General features: G+C 53.3%; 2 protein-coding genes across 4 annotated transcripts; both read left to right on the top strand.

Moving 5' to 3' along the window:
* The first annotated feature begins 3 nt into the window (after positions 1-3).
* LOC101078748 (microtubule-associated protein RP/EB family member 1) lies at positions 4-5,359 on the top strand. Its single transcript, XM_003962909.3, has 7 exons — positions 4-166; positions 1,343-1,473; positions 1,834-1,979; positions 3,053-3,254; positions 3,324-3,430; positions 3,496-3,648; positions 4,227-5,359. Exons 2-7 carry the CDS (start codon positions 1,353-1,355, stop codon positions 4,269-4,271), a joined length of 774 nt encoding a protein of 257 aa, XP_003962958.1. The 5' UTR covers positions 4-166; positions 1,343-1,352; the 3' UTR covers positions 4,272-5,359.
* Positions 5,360-5,898: 539 nt separating this feature from the next.
* Positions 5,899-13,797, top strand: acss2 (acyl-CoA synthetase short chain family member 2). 3 transcript variants are annotated; one of them, XM_011621065.2, is made up of 19 exons: positions 5,899-6,590; positions 7,092-7,287; positions 8,269-8,360; positions 8,440-8,543; positions 8,606-8,678; positions 9,382-9,457; positions 9,721-9,832; positions 10,050-10,091; positions 10,895-11,032; positions 11,107-11,277; positions 11,453-11,586; positions 11,659-11,791; positions 11,890-11,946; positions 12,061-12,141; positions 12,224-12,332; positions 12,404-12,472; positions 12,579-12,755; positions 12,862-12,936; positions 13,026-13,797. In XM_011621065.2, the coding sequence occupies exons 1-19, from the start codon at positions 6,464-6,466 to the stop codon at positions 13,151-13,153; spliced, it is 2,094 nt and encodes a 697-aa protein (XP_011619367.1). In that variant the 5' UTR covers positions 5,899-6,463; the 3' UTR covers positions 13,154-13,797. The 3 variants fall into 3 exon arrangements, with proteins under 3 accessions (XP_011619367.1, XP_011619363.1, XP_011619372.1); XM_011621061.2 differs by having other exon boundaries at positions 10,047-10,091; XM_011621070.2 differs by lacking the exon at positions 10,050-10,091.
* The last annotated feature ends 902 nt before the right edge of the window (positions 13,798-14,699 follow it).

The following is a 14,699-nucleotide window of genomic DNA, read 5'->3' as shown; positions in this document are numbered from 1 at the left end:
TAGGTCGGTTCTTCCGCTGCCGGTAGCGCGAGCCAATTGCAACGAGGAAGAAAGCAGAAGTTTCTGTGGGGTTAAAAGAGTTCCAGCTGGGCTTTCTATGACCGCAGGATCCAGTCCGTTTCTACGCGATCACCTGTTCTGAAGAATCTTTACTACTGCCCTACAGGTAGGTGTTTGTGGGCGCCCGATCTCGGCGCGGTCGGTCCGCCGGCATTTGAAGCGGCGGCTGGCAACGGAGGCATCGAGCCTCTCAGTTAGCTTGTGTGCGGCTACCAGCGAGCTACCAACACCCCCCGAATCTCCCAAACAGCCCACTTTATTCCCCCTTTTCTGGCTTCGTCGATGTTTGGCCGAAAGTGTCTGTAATGTAGGAAAAAGGGGAGTTTGCGCGTTGTATCCTCGGGCTAACGTCGCGGTGATGTTGGAGGGCTTTAGGGCGGGGAAACGTCTCCATCGCTGCCAAATTCGCGAGCTTGTGTCCGTATTTGGCCACCGACGGAAGCCTGCTCTGTTGTTTCACCTCGGCGAGGACGGTAATTAGGCTAATTATTATTGGTGTGGACGCGTTCTCAGGTTTATAATGATCTTATGATTGTGGGCCACACATGGTATTATGTCGGCTAACCCTTGTTAGCTTCCGAGGGCTCCATCGGCCCTGTTGCCTTTAGCTAGGTGTCGTTAGCCGGCATGTCGTTGAGCTGGGGATGAAATAAAGATATAAAGGTTAGTTTTACTATCGATACTATCCTCAAAAACATGATAAGAACCCATTTCTATCGGATTTTGGTGTTTCAGGGCCAGAACACCAATATGTGTGGGCTTTGATACGTCGCAAAGCACCAATAAATACACGACCGTTGCCCTACAATGGATCCTTAATCACTCATTTATTGACAATTATCGGGCTTTTTCAGCACACAGGGAAACATTTAGCTAATAACACAAGATGGGAAACGGGAAAAAGCCTCATTACACCAGTGTTTGATCATACAAGCTGCTGAAGCCACAATCATTTTAATTTTCTCCAGTCCTCCTCCCCTGGATATTCATTACCAAGAACAAATCACATCAGTCTTTTCCTACTACACAACAAAGGGAGCTTGTTGACATGACGACTGTGCAGGCGAGCGGCTGTTGTTGCTCCTGCTGCAAGGCGACAACAGTCATCTGTCATGACCACGGTTGTTTTGGCAACCAAAGATCTCCATGTTTGCTCCTCTTTAACGTGCTCTTTCTGCTGACGTCAGGAGAGGGGTGAAACCCGTGAGTGTGTTGCTGCCACGGCCGCATTGTGTTGTCTGTAGAGAGAACACACACCGACTGACACACTGTCTGTGTGTAGTTGACCCACGATGGCTGTGAACGTCTACTCCACCTCGGTCACCAGCGACAACCTGAGCCGCCACGACATGTTGGTGTGGATCAACGAGTCTCTGCAGATGAACCTCACCAAGATCGAGATGCTGTGTTCAGGTCAGTGCTCTGCCTGTGTGTGTGTGTGTGTGTGTGTGTGTGTGTGTGTGTGAGGCAGCAGACTCCCACTCAGGTGGTGGCACCTCAGACCAGTTTATCTTCATCAGCTCATGATCAGGATAAACCAATCACCGTTGATCTCGTCACTCAGCTGGAGGTTCTTCAGGAGCCGTGTGTGTGTGCTTTGAGTAGCATCCTGCAGGAGCCTGCAGCCTCCTGTCTGTGACTGTCTGTGTCGGTGTTGGTGGTGAAGGCTCGTCTGCCAACATTTTTTGTCAAGACTGCCAGTTTTCCCCTAACAGTACCCCGCTGAGCCCTGTGTTGCTCTTGTTGTCTTGTTGTTGTTGTTGTTGTTGACAGGAGCTGCTTACTGCCAGTTCATGGACATGCTCTTCCCCAACTGTGTCCCTCTCAAGAAGGTCAAGTTTGGAGCCAAGCTGGAGCACGAATACATCCACAACTTCAAGCTGCTGCAGGTCTCCTTCAAAAAGATGGGCGTGGACAAGGTGGGCGCCATCACACACACACCACTGAAACACACACACAGGTAACCAGGTAACCTGTCAATATGGCTCTGCTGCAATATAACACACACACACACACACACACACACACACACACACACACACACACACCACTGAAACACACAGACAGGTAACCAGGTAACCTGTCAATATGGCTCTGCTGCAATATAACACACAGCACTGAAACACACACACACACACACACACACACACACACACCACTGAAACACACACACAGGTAACCAGGTAACCTGTCAATATGGCTCTGCTGCAATATAACACACAGCACTGAAACACACACACACACACACACACACCACTGAAACACACACACACACAGGTAACCTGTCAATATGGCTCTGCTGCAATATAACACACGGCACTGAAACACACACACACTCTCACACACACACACACACACCCCATTAGCTTAAAATGTTCTATCGTGAGGGTGCATGAAAAGATAACTGACTGTGTGTGTTTCAGTGCTGTGTGTGTGTGTGTTTCAGTGCTGTGTGTGTGTGTGTGTGTGTGTTTCAGTGCTCTGTTTGTGTGTGTTTCAGTGCTCTGTTTGTGTGTGTTTCAGTGCTCTGTTTGTGTGTGTTTCAGTGCTCTGTTTGTGTGTGTTTCAGTGCTGTGTGTGTGTGTGTGTTTCAGTGCTGTGTGTGTGTGTTGCAGCAGAGCCATATTGACAGGTTACCTGAATCTGACCTGGTCTAGACGCTCTGCCGGGGGGGTTAGGGCCCTACTCCTCCCTGAGGCCCCTGGGCCCCTGCCCCCTCACCTGATCCAGGGTCAGGGTCAGGTTCAGGTCCCTGTGTGGATCAGCTGCTGCCTCTGAACCCTCCTCGTGGACAGAAGCCGGTGGCTTCAGGACGCAGTTTGGGTCCAGCGTGTGACACATGATCCGGTGCTCCAATGGAGTCATTGTTCCCAGTAGCACCCAGAACACACCACTGGGTGGCCCCCATCTGCAGGGGGCCACAACAGTGCATCCTGTCCTGGTCCTGCTGGGTCTCCCATAAGAAGTTCTGGCTTGTCTCTTTACTCTGCAGATCATCCCAGTAGACAAACTGGTGAAGGGGAAGTTCCAGGACAACTTTGAGTTCGTCCAGTGGTTCAAGAAGTTCTTCGACGCCAACTACGATGGGAAGGAGTACGACCCCGTGGAGGCCAGGCAGGGCCAGGATGGAATGCCCCCCCCCACCTCTGCTACCTCGGCCCTCACCAAACCCCCCAAGAAGCCCCTCACTCAAGGTGAGCGTTCAGGCCGGGTCGGTTCTGCCGAGTCCGCCGACGACCCGCTGACGTGTCTCCTGTCTCCAGCCACGCCCAGACCACCCGTTGCCAAGGTGGCCCCCAAAGTCTCCAACGTCAGCGCCAAGAAGCCGGCGGTGGGCGGGGATGACGAGAGGGCGGAGCTTCTGAACGAGGTGAGCCGCCGCCGAGGTGATTCCACAGGGGGGGGAAAGGGGAGTGAACCTTTTTGTCTCCGCAGTTGGAGTCGCTGAAGTCGGCCATCCAGGACATGGAGAAAGAGAGGGACTTTTATTTTGGAAAGCTGCGGAACATTGAGCTCATCTGCCAGGAGAAGGAAGGCGAGGACGACGAGACGTTAGCCAGCATCATGGGCATCCTCTACGCCACAGACGTGAGTGCTCATTACACTGGTATTACACTGTTATTACACAGACCAGCCGTACTAGCAGAGTCAGGGTCAGGTGGTGCTCTGAGGATGGCGGGCTGGAATGTTTGTGGAGAAGGGTTCTGGTCTCTTCTGGTCTGAAGCCGTGGATCCATCCGCCGCTAAAAATAGTCCCCCCACACCTCACTGGTCCTGACACGGGTCCCATCTGGGAGTGAGCGTCCTCGTGGGGCCGTAGAGGGAGGGGCTAGCATTTATGGGATGTCATGTGTTGTCGTGACCAACAGCTGATGGCATCATGAATGCCGGCGCAGGAATGGAATGCAGCTCCCTCACCAGCAGGAAGTTAGTCGCTCTGCATTTACAGCGTGGCCTTGGGCCCGGTTCTGAGCTCAGTCTCACCATTGATGGCCAGAACCAGCCCGACTCTGTCGGGTCCTCTCTGGGGTTGCCATGGCGACGTTTGCTGCAGGGCAGAACAGGCTCTACTGCACCGTGTGGTCATGAACGCAGGGGATTCTGGGAGATGTAGTATTTTCTTTTGTGTGTTATTTTGTTTGATTGTGTGTGTGTCTGTGTTCCAGGATGGGTTTGTCATACCAGAAAATGAGGACCAGGAGGAGTTTTAATGGAGGCGAGCGGCGTTTCTCTTTGATGGCCTCGAGCTCCTTCAAGCCAACGCAGCCACTTTGGTTTTTGCATCGACGCCCCCACCCCCCCACCCCCCTCCCATGGATCTCACTTCCTGTCACCTTCAACTTTGACACATCTGGACTTCCTCTTTCAAAATTAAAGCCTCGGCTGCTGCCTCTCGATTCTTCCTCAACCCAGGCGAGGCACCAGGAGGTCTTTGCTGTGGACTCTAGTGTTAAACCCGCTGGTGTTGTGCGTCTCTGTGTGTATGTGTGTCTGTGTGCAACAAATGAAGAAGCCGCCGGCCGCTCGCCCCTCTGTTGTCTTTGATGTTGCTGCCACCGCTTTGTGCCTCTGCTCTGACTCCATCAGTTGGAGCTCGGGGGCACAAACAGGAACCAGGAAAACAAAGATTCCAGATTGGAAGCGCCGTCTCCCAGAGCTGCTGACTGACGTGGCGGGGCCGCCCTTTGATCTTTGGGTCTTTGTTCTTCACGACGGATGCCTTTTGAATCCAGTCAACTGTCTGCATTTCTTCTTCTCTTGATCACAATCGGAAAGTGGAACTTTGTAATTCTGAGCCCAAAATAAACGGGTAAATCTTCCGTTTGTTAGGACGGCGTGAAATTACCAAAGGCAAAAATAACTTGGCGAATAAAGACGAGAACAGGAACTTTCCAGCGTGTTCACGTCGTTGAGCCTCCCAAACAAACTCCGTGTTCAGCTGCGTGAATTAGCGGCACAACTTCCTTTTGTTTACTGTTTGATGCCTTAATCAGCCAATCGGAACCAACCAAATCTGCTGGATTCAGTGTTGAATCGGATCACTGTGCTGGTTCCAGCTTCTCAGTGTAGCGACGGACAACTATGGCCTTAAGCATGACAACTCTTCAGAGTCCACTCTAATTTTATTGCTCGCTGTTTCTGGGGTGAATGTTTGTACCGTTTTTTTTTTTGTATGTTCTGACAATAAATGACGTTTGAGGAGTTTGGAACAAACGGCGTGGATGTACTGTGGAGTCTCGACCCGAACGGCCCAGATCTGACCCGAAGAATCTAGAAATAAATATGAAGTGCAACTAAATGAACCCGGTCAGTGTTGTTCTCTTTCAAGCCGGGGTGTTCTGCACCAGCCGCCCCTGGGAGACGAGCACGGTGGAGACAGCAGGGTCCCGGAACTCTGGAAGAGTTCCACAAAGAGCACTGATCATACCGTTGAGGTGGGAATAAACGTTGAGATTCATGGTGGAATAAATGTCACCTGAAATGTTTTAAACAGTGAACAGAATAGAAGATCCTGAACACACTTCTGTCGCCCCCTGCTGCATGTAGATGGTACCGGCCGGTAGCGCGCACACCTGCTGGATGCGTGTGTCGATGTCTTCAGAGGTTTCCCTGTGGCGCTTCAAAATTTGCATTTAATATGCATTTAAATCATATTGTGTTTTTAATAAAGAGAAGTTTACCCGGAGCGAAGGGCGGGTTACACCGAGGGAATATCTGTGTAATGTCGAACGTAAAACTTTCTTTCCCGCGGTTAATAGAATAACGTAATGCCCGATAAAGCTGTGAATTCCCAGCTTCCGGGGAGTCCGTGAATGCATCGTGCGCGCTGATTGGCTGCGGCACGGTGCCAAACGAGTTCAGCGCGAGCTCGTGCTCGTTCCTCTTGTCTGACGGAACCAGGAATGTTAGCGGGCTCCTCTGGAACTAGAACCTCTGAGCTCCGGCCTCCCAGACGGCTCGCTACACGCCCGGCCACCCTCGCACAGCTTTATAGGTCTGAGGTCTGGAAGTCAGCGGCCCGGACGTGAAGCCCATCCCGCGCCTTCTCTACTTCCCGTTTGCCTCCGTTAGCTTAGCCTGTTAGCTTTCCGTGTGGGTCAGAGCGAGACGTCCCCCCCAGCGCCGCCAGGAGAACCTTCAGAGATTCCGCGAACAAACACCGAACTCCCCGGCCACCTCCGGAGTTTACGTCTGCGTCGACAGGTTCAGCCTCATGCCAGCGAAGACCGCAGCTAAACCAGGAAGTCTGAATGAACTTTAGCGCTAACCAGCTAGGTAGTTGCCCCGGTCCAGTGTGCCCCAGGCCCCCGCATCTAAGAGGGGTCAGTGTCTGGCGGATTAGCCCGGACACCATTTGATTAATCAGCCCAGATTTCCGAACCAGTGGGGTCTAAACGCAGAGATGATTCCGGAAAAGGCTCCGCAGAAAGGCGTCTATCACGCCCCCGAAGAGCTGCAGAAGGCGGCTCACGTCCGCAGCTACGAGCAGTATAAGGAGCTCTACCTGAAGTCCACGGAGAGCCCCGACGGTGAGTCCGGCCTCGCACACGCGCACGTCCCCGCAGATACGGTGTCACATCATTGGTCCTCTGCTCGGACGGACACGTGTCTGTCCAGAACCCATCTAGTCTGACGATGCCGTCACATTGATAAGATGCCAGGTCCCGATAAGGACCGAGCATGTTGGGGACGTCCCGGTCCTGCTGGGCCAGCAGGTGGGCCCAGGGGTGTTTGGGGTTGTCAGGTGATGGAGGGCAGAAGTCGTATAAGTTCAGACAGTATGGTTAATAATTAACCGGGTTGTTAAGTTTTATCTTGGTGAGTTGATTATTCACGACGTTTTCCACCAGTTGGTTTATTCCTTCTGGAGTCTGACCTCTGACCCTCCTGCTGCCTGGCTCAGCGGCTGCGGAGACACCACAGATGCAGCGTGACGCTGAGCAAAGCGGATGTGACGCGTAGCAGCACGTTCCCCCGAGGTGTTAAAAGGTGGATGTTGGTTCTGACCGTCTCCCCCTCCTGACCCGCAGAGTTCTGGGGCAGCATCGCCAATGAGTTCTTCTGGAAGACCAAGCAAAGCGGTCCCTTCCTGGACTACAACTTTGACGTGACCAAAGGGGAGATCTTTGTCAAATGCATGGACGGAGCCTCCACCAACATCTGCTACAACCTGCTGGACCGCAACGTCCACGAGAAGAAGCTCGGAGACAAAGTGGCCTTTTACTGGTGAGTTCCGTCCACCGATGGACCCGTTTACGGTCCACCCGCACGTCTTCTGCTGGGATTCTGTGCATCCTGGTCTCGTTTAGGTGCTGATGTTTCTCCTGGGCAGGTGTTTCCTCCTCCCCTGCTGATGGCTTTGGCTCTTTTCTTTGTGACGATGATGACGATTTTAGGTCCTGATAGATCTGTTCTGACCCTAAACCGAGATGAAGCCTTCAGATGAGTCTTCCAGGGTAATCTGTTAGCCTGCTGCTAGCATGCGTGTCCTCAGAGGAGCAGATTATTGGTGCCGAGATGTTCAGACACCCACTTATTCATCTTCAACTTTCCTTTGGAGCATAAACTGTTGCCGGATTAAGGAAACAAGGAGCTCTAACTGGGGTGTCGCTGGGGGGGCAGATAAAGGTGAAATGGAGCAGCGTGTTGTCTGAGCGGCACCTCAGCCTATTAATACCACAGGGAATCTGAGAGGACTCGTATTGAGGCCTTTCAACAACCTATGGCTATGGACTATGGCTCAACTAGGTCAGGGGGGAGCTAATGGGCTGCTGGACACGGGCCATTTACAGCCCCCCCATCATTCCACGCTGTTGTCTCGCATAGCTGGGACAGGACAACGGTGTCTCGTGTTAGCGGTTAGCAGCCTGCTAGCAGACTAGCTGTTTGGAATCACTCAACAAGTCACGTCAGACAACGTTCAAGCAGAGAGTCAACTCACACATGGGGATTTTCCGGTGTGTGTGTGTGTGTGTGTTTTGAAATGCTGGAATATCCATTTAGGTGGACGTTGTCTCTGACTGGTTTGGCTGGTTTCCACCAGTTGACTCTTGTGGTTGAGATGCTGAAACATCATGACGCAGCATTGCCGCCGTTCCTGGCCACGCCCTCAGGGTGGCCCCCGTTGCGTCCACGCGTCTCTTCGGCATGCACGTGCGTGTCAGGTGACCCTGTGGTTTGAGCTCTGATCGTGGGTGTCTGTTTCAGGGAAGGTAACGAGCCTAGAGATGAGCTGACGGTCACCTACCGGGAGCTGCTGCGCAGGGTCTGTCAGTTCGCCAACGTCCTCAAGAGTCGGGGTCAGTCGCGACACCGTCGGCACGGCAACCGAAGGTGTTTCCTGCTGTAACGCCTCTGCTGGACTGTGTTTGTGAGCAGGAGTGAAGAAAGGCGACCGCGTGTCCATCTACATGCCCATGGTGGTGGAGCTGGTGGTGGCCATGTTGGCCTGTGTCCGGATCGGAGCTGTTCACTCCATCGTGGTAAATGTGCCTTCATCATCATCAGACGTCCCGTTGTGGTCCCACCCTGACGCTGTGTTCAGTTCGCAGGTTTCTCTGCTGAGTCGCTGTGTGAAAGGATCCTGGACTCTCAGTGTTCTCTGCTCATCACTGCAGGTTAGTGTCTTCTGGTTAGGGTCTCCTGGTTAGTGTCTCCAGGCTTGGGACTCCAGGCTGGGGTCTTCAGGCTAGGGTCTCCAGGCTAGGGTCTCCAAGCTAGGGTCTCCAAGCTAGGGTCTCCAAGCTAGGGTCTCCAGGCTAGGGTCTCCAGGGTGGTGTCTCCAAGCTAGGGTCTCCAAGCTAGGGTCTCCAAGCTAGGGTCTCCAGGCTTTCCACCATCTCACCTGAGCTCATCATGGCAGCATCGGCCATATCTGTTTATACGTTCAGATCTCCCCTTGTGGGGCAGCAACATGGCTAACGTGGATGAAGTTTGTTGGGGTTAGACCCTCAGCAGGTGTTGGGCTGGGACCAATAACCAGTAGATCATTATCTGTGTTAGTCTGGAGACGTGAACCTGCTAATCTACGGTCTGAATGGAACACACACCCTTATCAATCATGGATAGAACCCCCATCAGTAGATACTGGGCTGCAGGGATGGTTTTCCTGGGTGTTACTGGGTTGTGACCTGGTTCTGATGAGTCTGCTGCAGATGAACACGGAGGTGGCGTAGCTCCACGTCCTCCTATGACCACAAGGACCAGCCTTGGAGACTCAGTTACTGTCTGAAGGGGTCAGAAGGTTCAAAGACGTGTGTGCTAATGCTAACGCAGTAGCTGTTTGCCAGCCCGCTCACATCAGTACCCCCCTCCCCTCAGATGGCTTCTATCGAGGAGATAAACTGATCAACCTGAAGGTCCTGGCTGATGACGCGCTGCAGAAGTGCAGAGACAAGTAAACACACACACACACACACGGTTCTTGGGAACAACACACACACACACACACATGATTCTTGGGAACAACACACACACACGGTTCTTGGGAACAACACACACACACACACATGATTCTTGGGAACAACACACACACACACACGGTTCTTGGGAACAACACACACACACACACACACGGTTCTTGGGAACAACACACACACACACACACACACATGGTTCTTGGGAACATTGGCGATGAAGACCCTGTCTTGGCCTCTGCAGGGGCTTCCCGCTGCTCAAGTGTATTGTGTTGAAGCACTTGTCCAGGGAAGAGGAGGAGACTCCTCTGGGCTCCCAGTCTCCTCCAGCCAAGCGCTCCTGTCCCGATCTTCAGGTAAGAACCAGGACCAAGCCCATCTGGACCTCTGCGTGGGTCTCCTGTGGGTACTTGTCCTCCAACATCTGCTTAGATGTTCAGCCCTTCTGTTTCCTGTCAAACTGCCTCGTGACATCTGCACCTTTGATCAACCGCCAACATTGTCCATGTTTTGATAACTGCTCCCCTCCTCCTGCTCCTCTTGCTCCTCCTGCTCCTCATCCTCATCCAGCAGGATAAACCGACCAAAGTAAAGAAAGCGCGTCCTGTACCGCAGGTACTTCCACGTCCTCCTCTAAGACTGTGTTCCACCTTCTGAGGGTCTGCTTCACTCACCAGCAGTTTCCTGGCTCTATGGTTCTCCCCCCCCCCCCTCCCTTGTTCCAATGATAGCTATAGCACGTGAGAACAACACCTTCATCTGCTGCTGCTGGACGCTGGTGGAGGTGTTGCACTGGTTCTGGTGTCATTGGAACAACACGTTTGTAGTGAGTCTGCATTAACACCTCCTTCCTCTGGACCGCTCTGCACTGGTAGATGAGGTTTCTCCTCTCTGAAGGAATTGGGGGTCACGTTGACGTCTTTGAGCTCTCTAAAAGGTCCTAGAACACGAGAATGGACCGCTGAAGAACTCAGATGTTCTCCGGGTCGTGTCCAAAGTTTAGAGTCCTGAGAAGAGTCAGACCAGAGTCTCGACCGTCTGGTGAGATGCTCCGGCCAGCCGGACCCCCGGTTCCTCTCCAGTAGTGTTGGGTTGGCTGCAGGGCCCCGTGTTCTCCATGTTCTGTCCTGGTTCTTCTCCTGAGCTGACACACAAACAAGCTTCTTAAATTCCTGGCTCCTCCGGAGTGTTTTCCAATCCTGGCTGGGAGGGGTGCCAGACACATCTGACAAATGTTTCCCAGAACTTTGGGTTGCGTCAGCGGAGACCAGGCCAGGGTCATGAGGAGAAACGCTTGGTTCTGAAACGCCTTTGACTTCCTGGTTCTTGCTAACGTCTCTAACAGTCGGAGCCAGGATTCACTCCCAGTGACGCCGATCTTCCTCCAAGGATGAGATTTAGTTTTGGTGTGTGAGCAGGTGCCGTGGAACCCTGAGGTGGACCTGTGCTGGCACACTCTGGTTCGCGGGGCCTCGGACGAGTGTGAACCGGAGTGGTGTGAGTCTGAAGACCCGCTCTTCATCCTCTACACCAGTGGCTCCACTGGGAAACCCAAGGTGGGCCGGCGTTTGGCACGGTCAGATTCATCACACCTAATTCCACCGGTTTGACCTTCGTCTGGGTTCTCCAGGGGGTTCTCCACACCATCAGCGGCTACATGCTCTACACCGCCACCACCTTCAAACTGGTGTTTGACCACCAGCCCCATGATGTCTACTGGTGTACGGCGGACATCGGGTGGATCACCGGACACTCGTACATCACCTACGGCCCCCTTGCTAACGGAGCCACCAGTGTGCTGGTGAGTGACGGGTCGACCCAGGAGAGGGGGCGTTGCCATAGGCAACGGTGGCAATAGCTGCTCTTACAGTGGAATTAGGTGTTATGTGTGTTGTCTTCCACCAGGGGGCAGTAAAGCGCTTTCCTCTAGATGGATAATGGTGTGTGTTTGTTACGTTGTTGTTCCTGTCCTCCAGTTCGAGGGCCTGCCCACATACCCGGACGTCAGTCGCTTATGGGAGGTGGTGGACAAATATCAGGTGACCAAGTTCTACACGGCGCCGACCGCCATCAGGATGCTGATGAAGTACGGCAGCGAGCCGGTGCAGAAGTGAGGACCTCGCGCTGGTTTTAGACTCGCCCAGGTGACGCGTTTGGCCTGAGGTTGTTCCCTTTCCTGCAGGTCACGCCGGGAGTCTCTGAAGGTTCTGGGGACGGTGGGGGAGCCCATCAACCCTGAGGCCTGGCAGTGGTACTACACGGTGGTGGGGGAGAAGCGCTGTCCCGTTGTTGACACCTTCTGGCAGACAGAGACGGTATGTGGCTTCCACAGACAGAGAACGCTCCTCAGGCAGCTGCTGCGCTGCCCCCTGCTGGTCAGAACTCTCCTGACGCTTGTTTTGGGGCTTTGCAGGGGGGCCACGTGTTGACTCCGTTACCTGCAGCCACGCCCCTGAAGCCTGGATCTGCCGTGAGTAACTGATCAGCTGAGCAAGTTCTCGGCGTCCATCCATGGAGAGCAGATCTTCTTTGATCTTCCTGGACGTTTCCTGCCTGAACGCTCTTTGATCTCTCCGTCGGGCAGACGTTACCCTTCTTTGGTGTGGTTCCGGCCATCCTGAACGAGTCTGGCGAGGAGCTGGAGGGGGAGAGCGAAGGATACCTGGTGAGATGGATCCACTTTCTCCTTAAAATCAGTCCCAATGCGACGTGTGTTTTGCCTGTGGCCGTGTCTTCCTGTCACGCAGGTGTTTAAGCAGCCCTGGCCCGGCGTGATGAGGACAGTCTACGGGAACCACCAGAGGTTTGAGACCACCTACTTCAAGAAGTTCCCTGGATATTACGTAACAGGAGACGGTGAGGCAGGAAACGTTTCCGTGTTGCACCTGTATGGACGGTGATTGTGACGCTGTGGCCTGGTGGTGCAGGTTGCCGTAGAGACAAGGATGGTTACTATTGGATAACGGGAAGAATAGACGACATGCTGAACGTGTCAGGTAAGACCTTGCCAGAGGACGGTGGAGGATGCAGGAGTGCCCCCGCAGGAAGTGATGTCGTCAGTAGTTGTAGTTGCTGATGTTGCACCTGTGGGACCGTCTGCAGGTCACCTGCTGAGCACAGCGGAGGTGGAGTCGGCTCTGGTGGAGCACGAGGCCGTGGCCGAGGCCGCCGTGGTCGGCAGACCCCACCCCATCAAAGGAGAGAGCCTCTACTGCTTCGTGACGCTGATCCAAGGAGTGACGTACAGCCGCGCGCTGGAGGCGGAGCTTAGGAAGCAGGGTGGGTGTTTTGGGCCTCAAACCAACAACCCTCTGTTCCACAGCCCCGCCCCCAACAGGCTGAGCTCCCACCTCCCTTTCTAACCATCTCTCCTTTGAATTCACAGTACGGGAGAAGATCGGTGCCATCGCCACGCCGGACTACATCCAGAACGCTCCGGGACTCCCCAAGACCCGATCTGGTACGGTGCCCCCATCCAGACGTGGGCAGAAATGTCGCCCGTTCTGGCGTTGCTTCCGCCACGGTCTGACCCGTCCGATCTCTCCACAGGGAAGATCATGCGCCGCGTGCTCCGGAAAATCGCCTGCGACGAGCGGGACCTGGGAGACATCTCCACGCTGGCCGACACCTCGGTGGTGGAGGACCTCTTCCAGAACAGATGCTACGAGGCGGTCTGAGCAGGGTCCCAGTGGGAGGAGGAGGAGGGGCTTCCCAACGCCCGCCAACGGAGACACTTGTGGGCGGGAGCATCGGCGGCGTGCAGCAGAACCGCCTCTTCTGTCCCTCGGGCGGATCAGCGCGTTGTCTCTGTCCCAAGAACTACCCCCTCAGACCACCCAGAAGTTCTGCTTTTAACCGCTACGCACGCCCTCCTGGGAGCCAGCAGCGCCCCCTCTGGTCACCCCGGCAACAGCACGAACGACAGCACCTGATTGGCCGCGGTTGTTCGTTGTTTATCTTCATATGTCCAGCATCTGCTCAACATCTGTAAAGCTGTTTAGACAGCTGTCGGAGACGCCGCTCGCCACCCCGCTTTTATGCATTTTTTACGTTTTTAGCACTTAAAAAGGGAAGAAGGAAGTTTTACCTGTCAGGTGTTTGTTCTCGTTTTGGTTTCTGATGAAAAAGTGCAGAGCCGTCCCTCTTCTGGGGGGGTCCCTCTGACCTCTCTGGCTCCTCCCATTTCTGTTGACAGGAGAATCAGCTGATGGTGCAGCATCAAAGCATCATGTCCTCTTTGAAAAGCTCCTCTGGGATTTGACTCACTCACTGTCTGTTTGGATGTTAATTAGCTGATAATAAAGATGTGGCGACCCCCTGACCTCTGACTCCTGACCTTCTTCACGTGTCTTCCAGGCAAACTGTCTTTCCGCCTGTACCCCAGATATTTAACCCCACCCCCACCTGAGTCACGCTGGCATCAACATTTGTTCCAAACAGACAAACATGAAAGAACATTTATCACTGACACTAATCAGCTTTGATGTTGATCAAACTCCTGAACAATAATGAGACGTTCCCCAGTAGTTTTGCTGTAGTTCACTTGTAGTTTGATCTAATCCTCTGGTGGTTTTACTATAGTTCCCCAGTAGTTTTGCTATAGTTTCACTGTAGTTTTGCTGTAGGTTTCCTTTAGTTTTGCTATAGTTCTCCAGTAGTTCTGCTGTAGTTCAGCTGTAGTTTGATCTCCTCTGGTTTTGCTATAGTTTCCCTATAGTTTTGCTGTAGTTCAGCTGTAGTTTGAACTTATCCTCTGGTGGTTTCCATGTAGTTTTGCTGTAGTTTCCCTTTAGTTTTGCTGTAGCTCCCCTATAATTTTGCTGTAGCTCACCTGTAGTTTTGCTGTAGTTGCTGCAGGCATCAGACTCAGCGCTGTGGTCGCTCTCACCCAGGGGACTTTTGTCAGAACTGTCTCCAGGTGACGATAGATGTTGTGCAGCTGTTCTGACCCATTCGGGTCCTGAACGGGGGTGCTGTGAGATGTGACATCACTGATGTTGGTCAGTATCGAGGTTATAACGTATCAGAACTCAGAAAGAAATATCAGAGTTTGGACGACATCGAGGACGTTTTACTGGAAATGTTCCAAAAACGTGCGACAGCATCAGAAGATCCTGTTCTTGGTCTACTTCTCTCTCCGGATGCATTAAGCCGCCGCCAGGAGGCAGAGCTTAAAGCTAAAGGTGCTGGATGTGATCACGGGTTGGTGAGCTCTTACATAAG

Source organism: Takifugu rubripes, chromosome 3 (assembly GCF_901000725.2).
Source record: "Takifugu rubripes chromosome 3, fTakRub1.2, whole genome shotgun sequence".
NCBI classification, from domain to species: Eukaryota; Metazoa; Chordata; class Actinopteri; order Tetraodontiformes; family Tetraodontidae; genus Takifugu; species Takifugu rubripes.
This window is presented reverse-complemented; position numbering and strand designations above follow the sequence as displayed.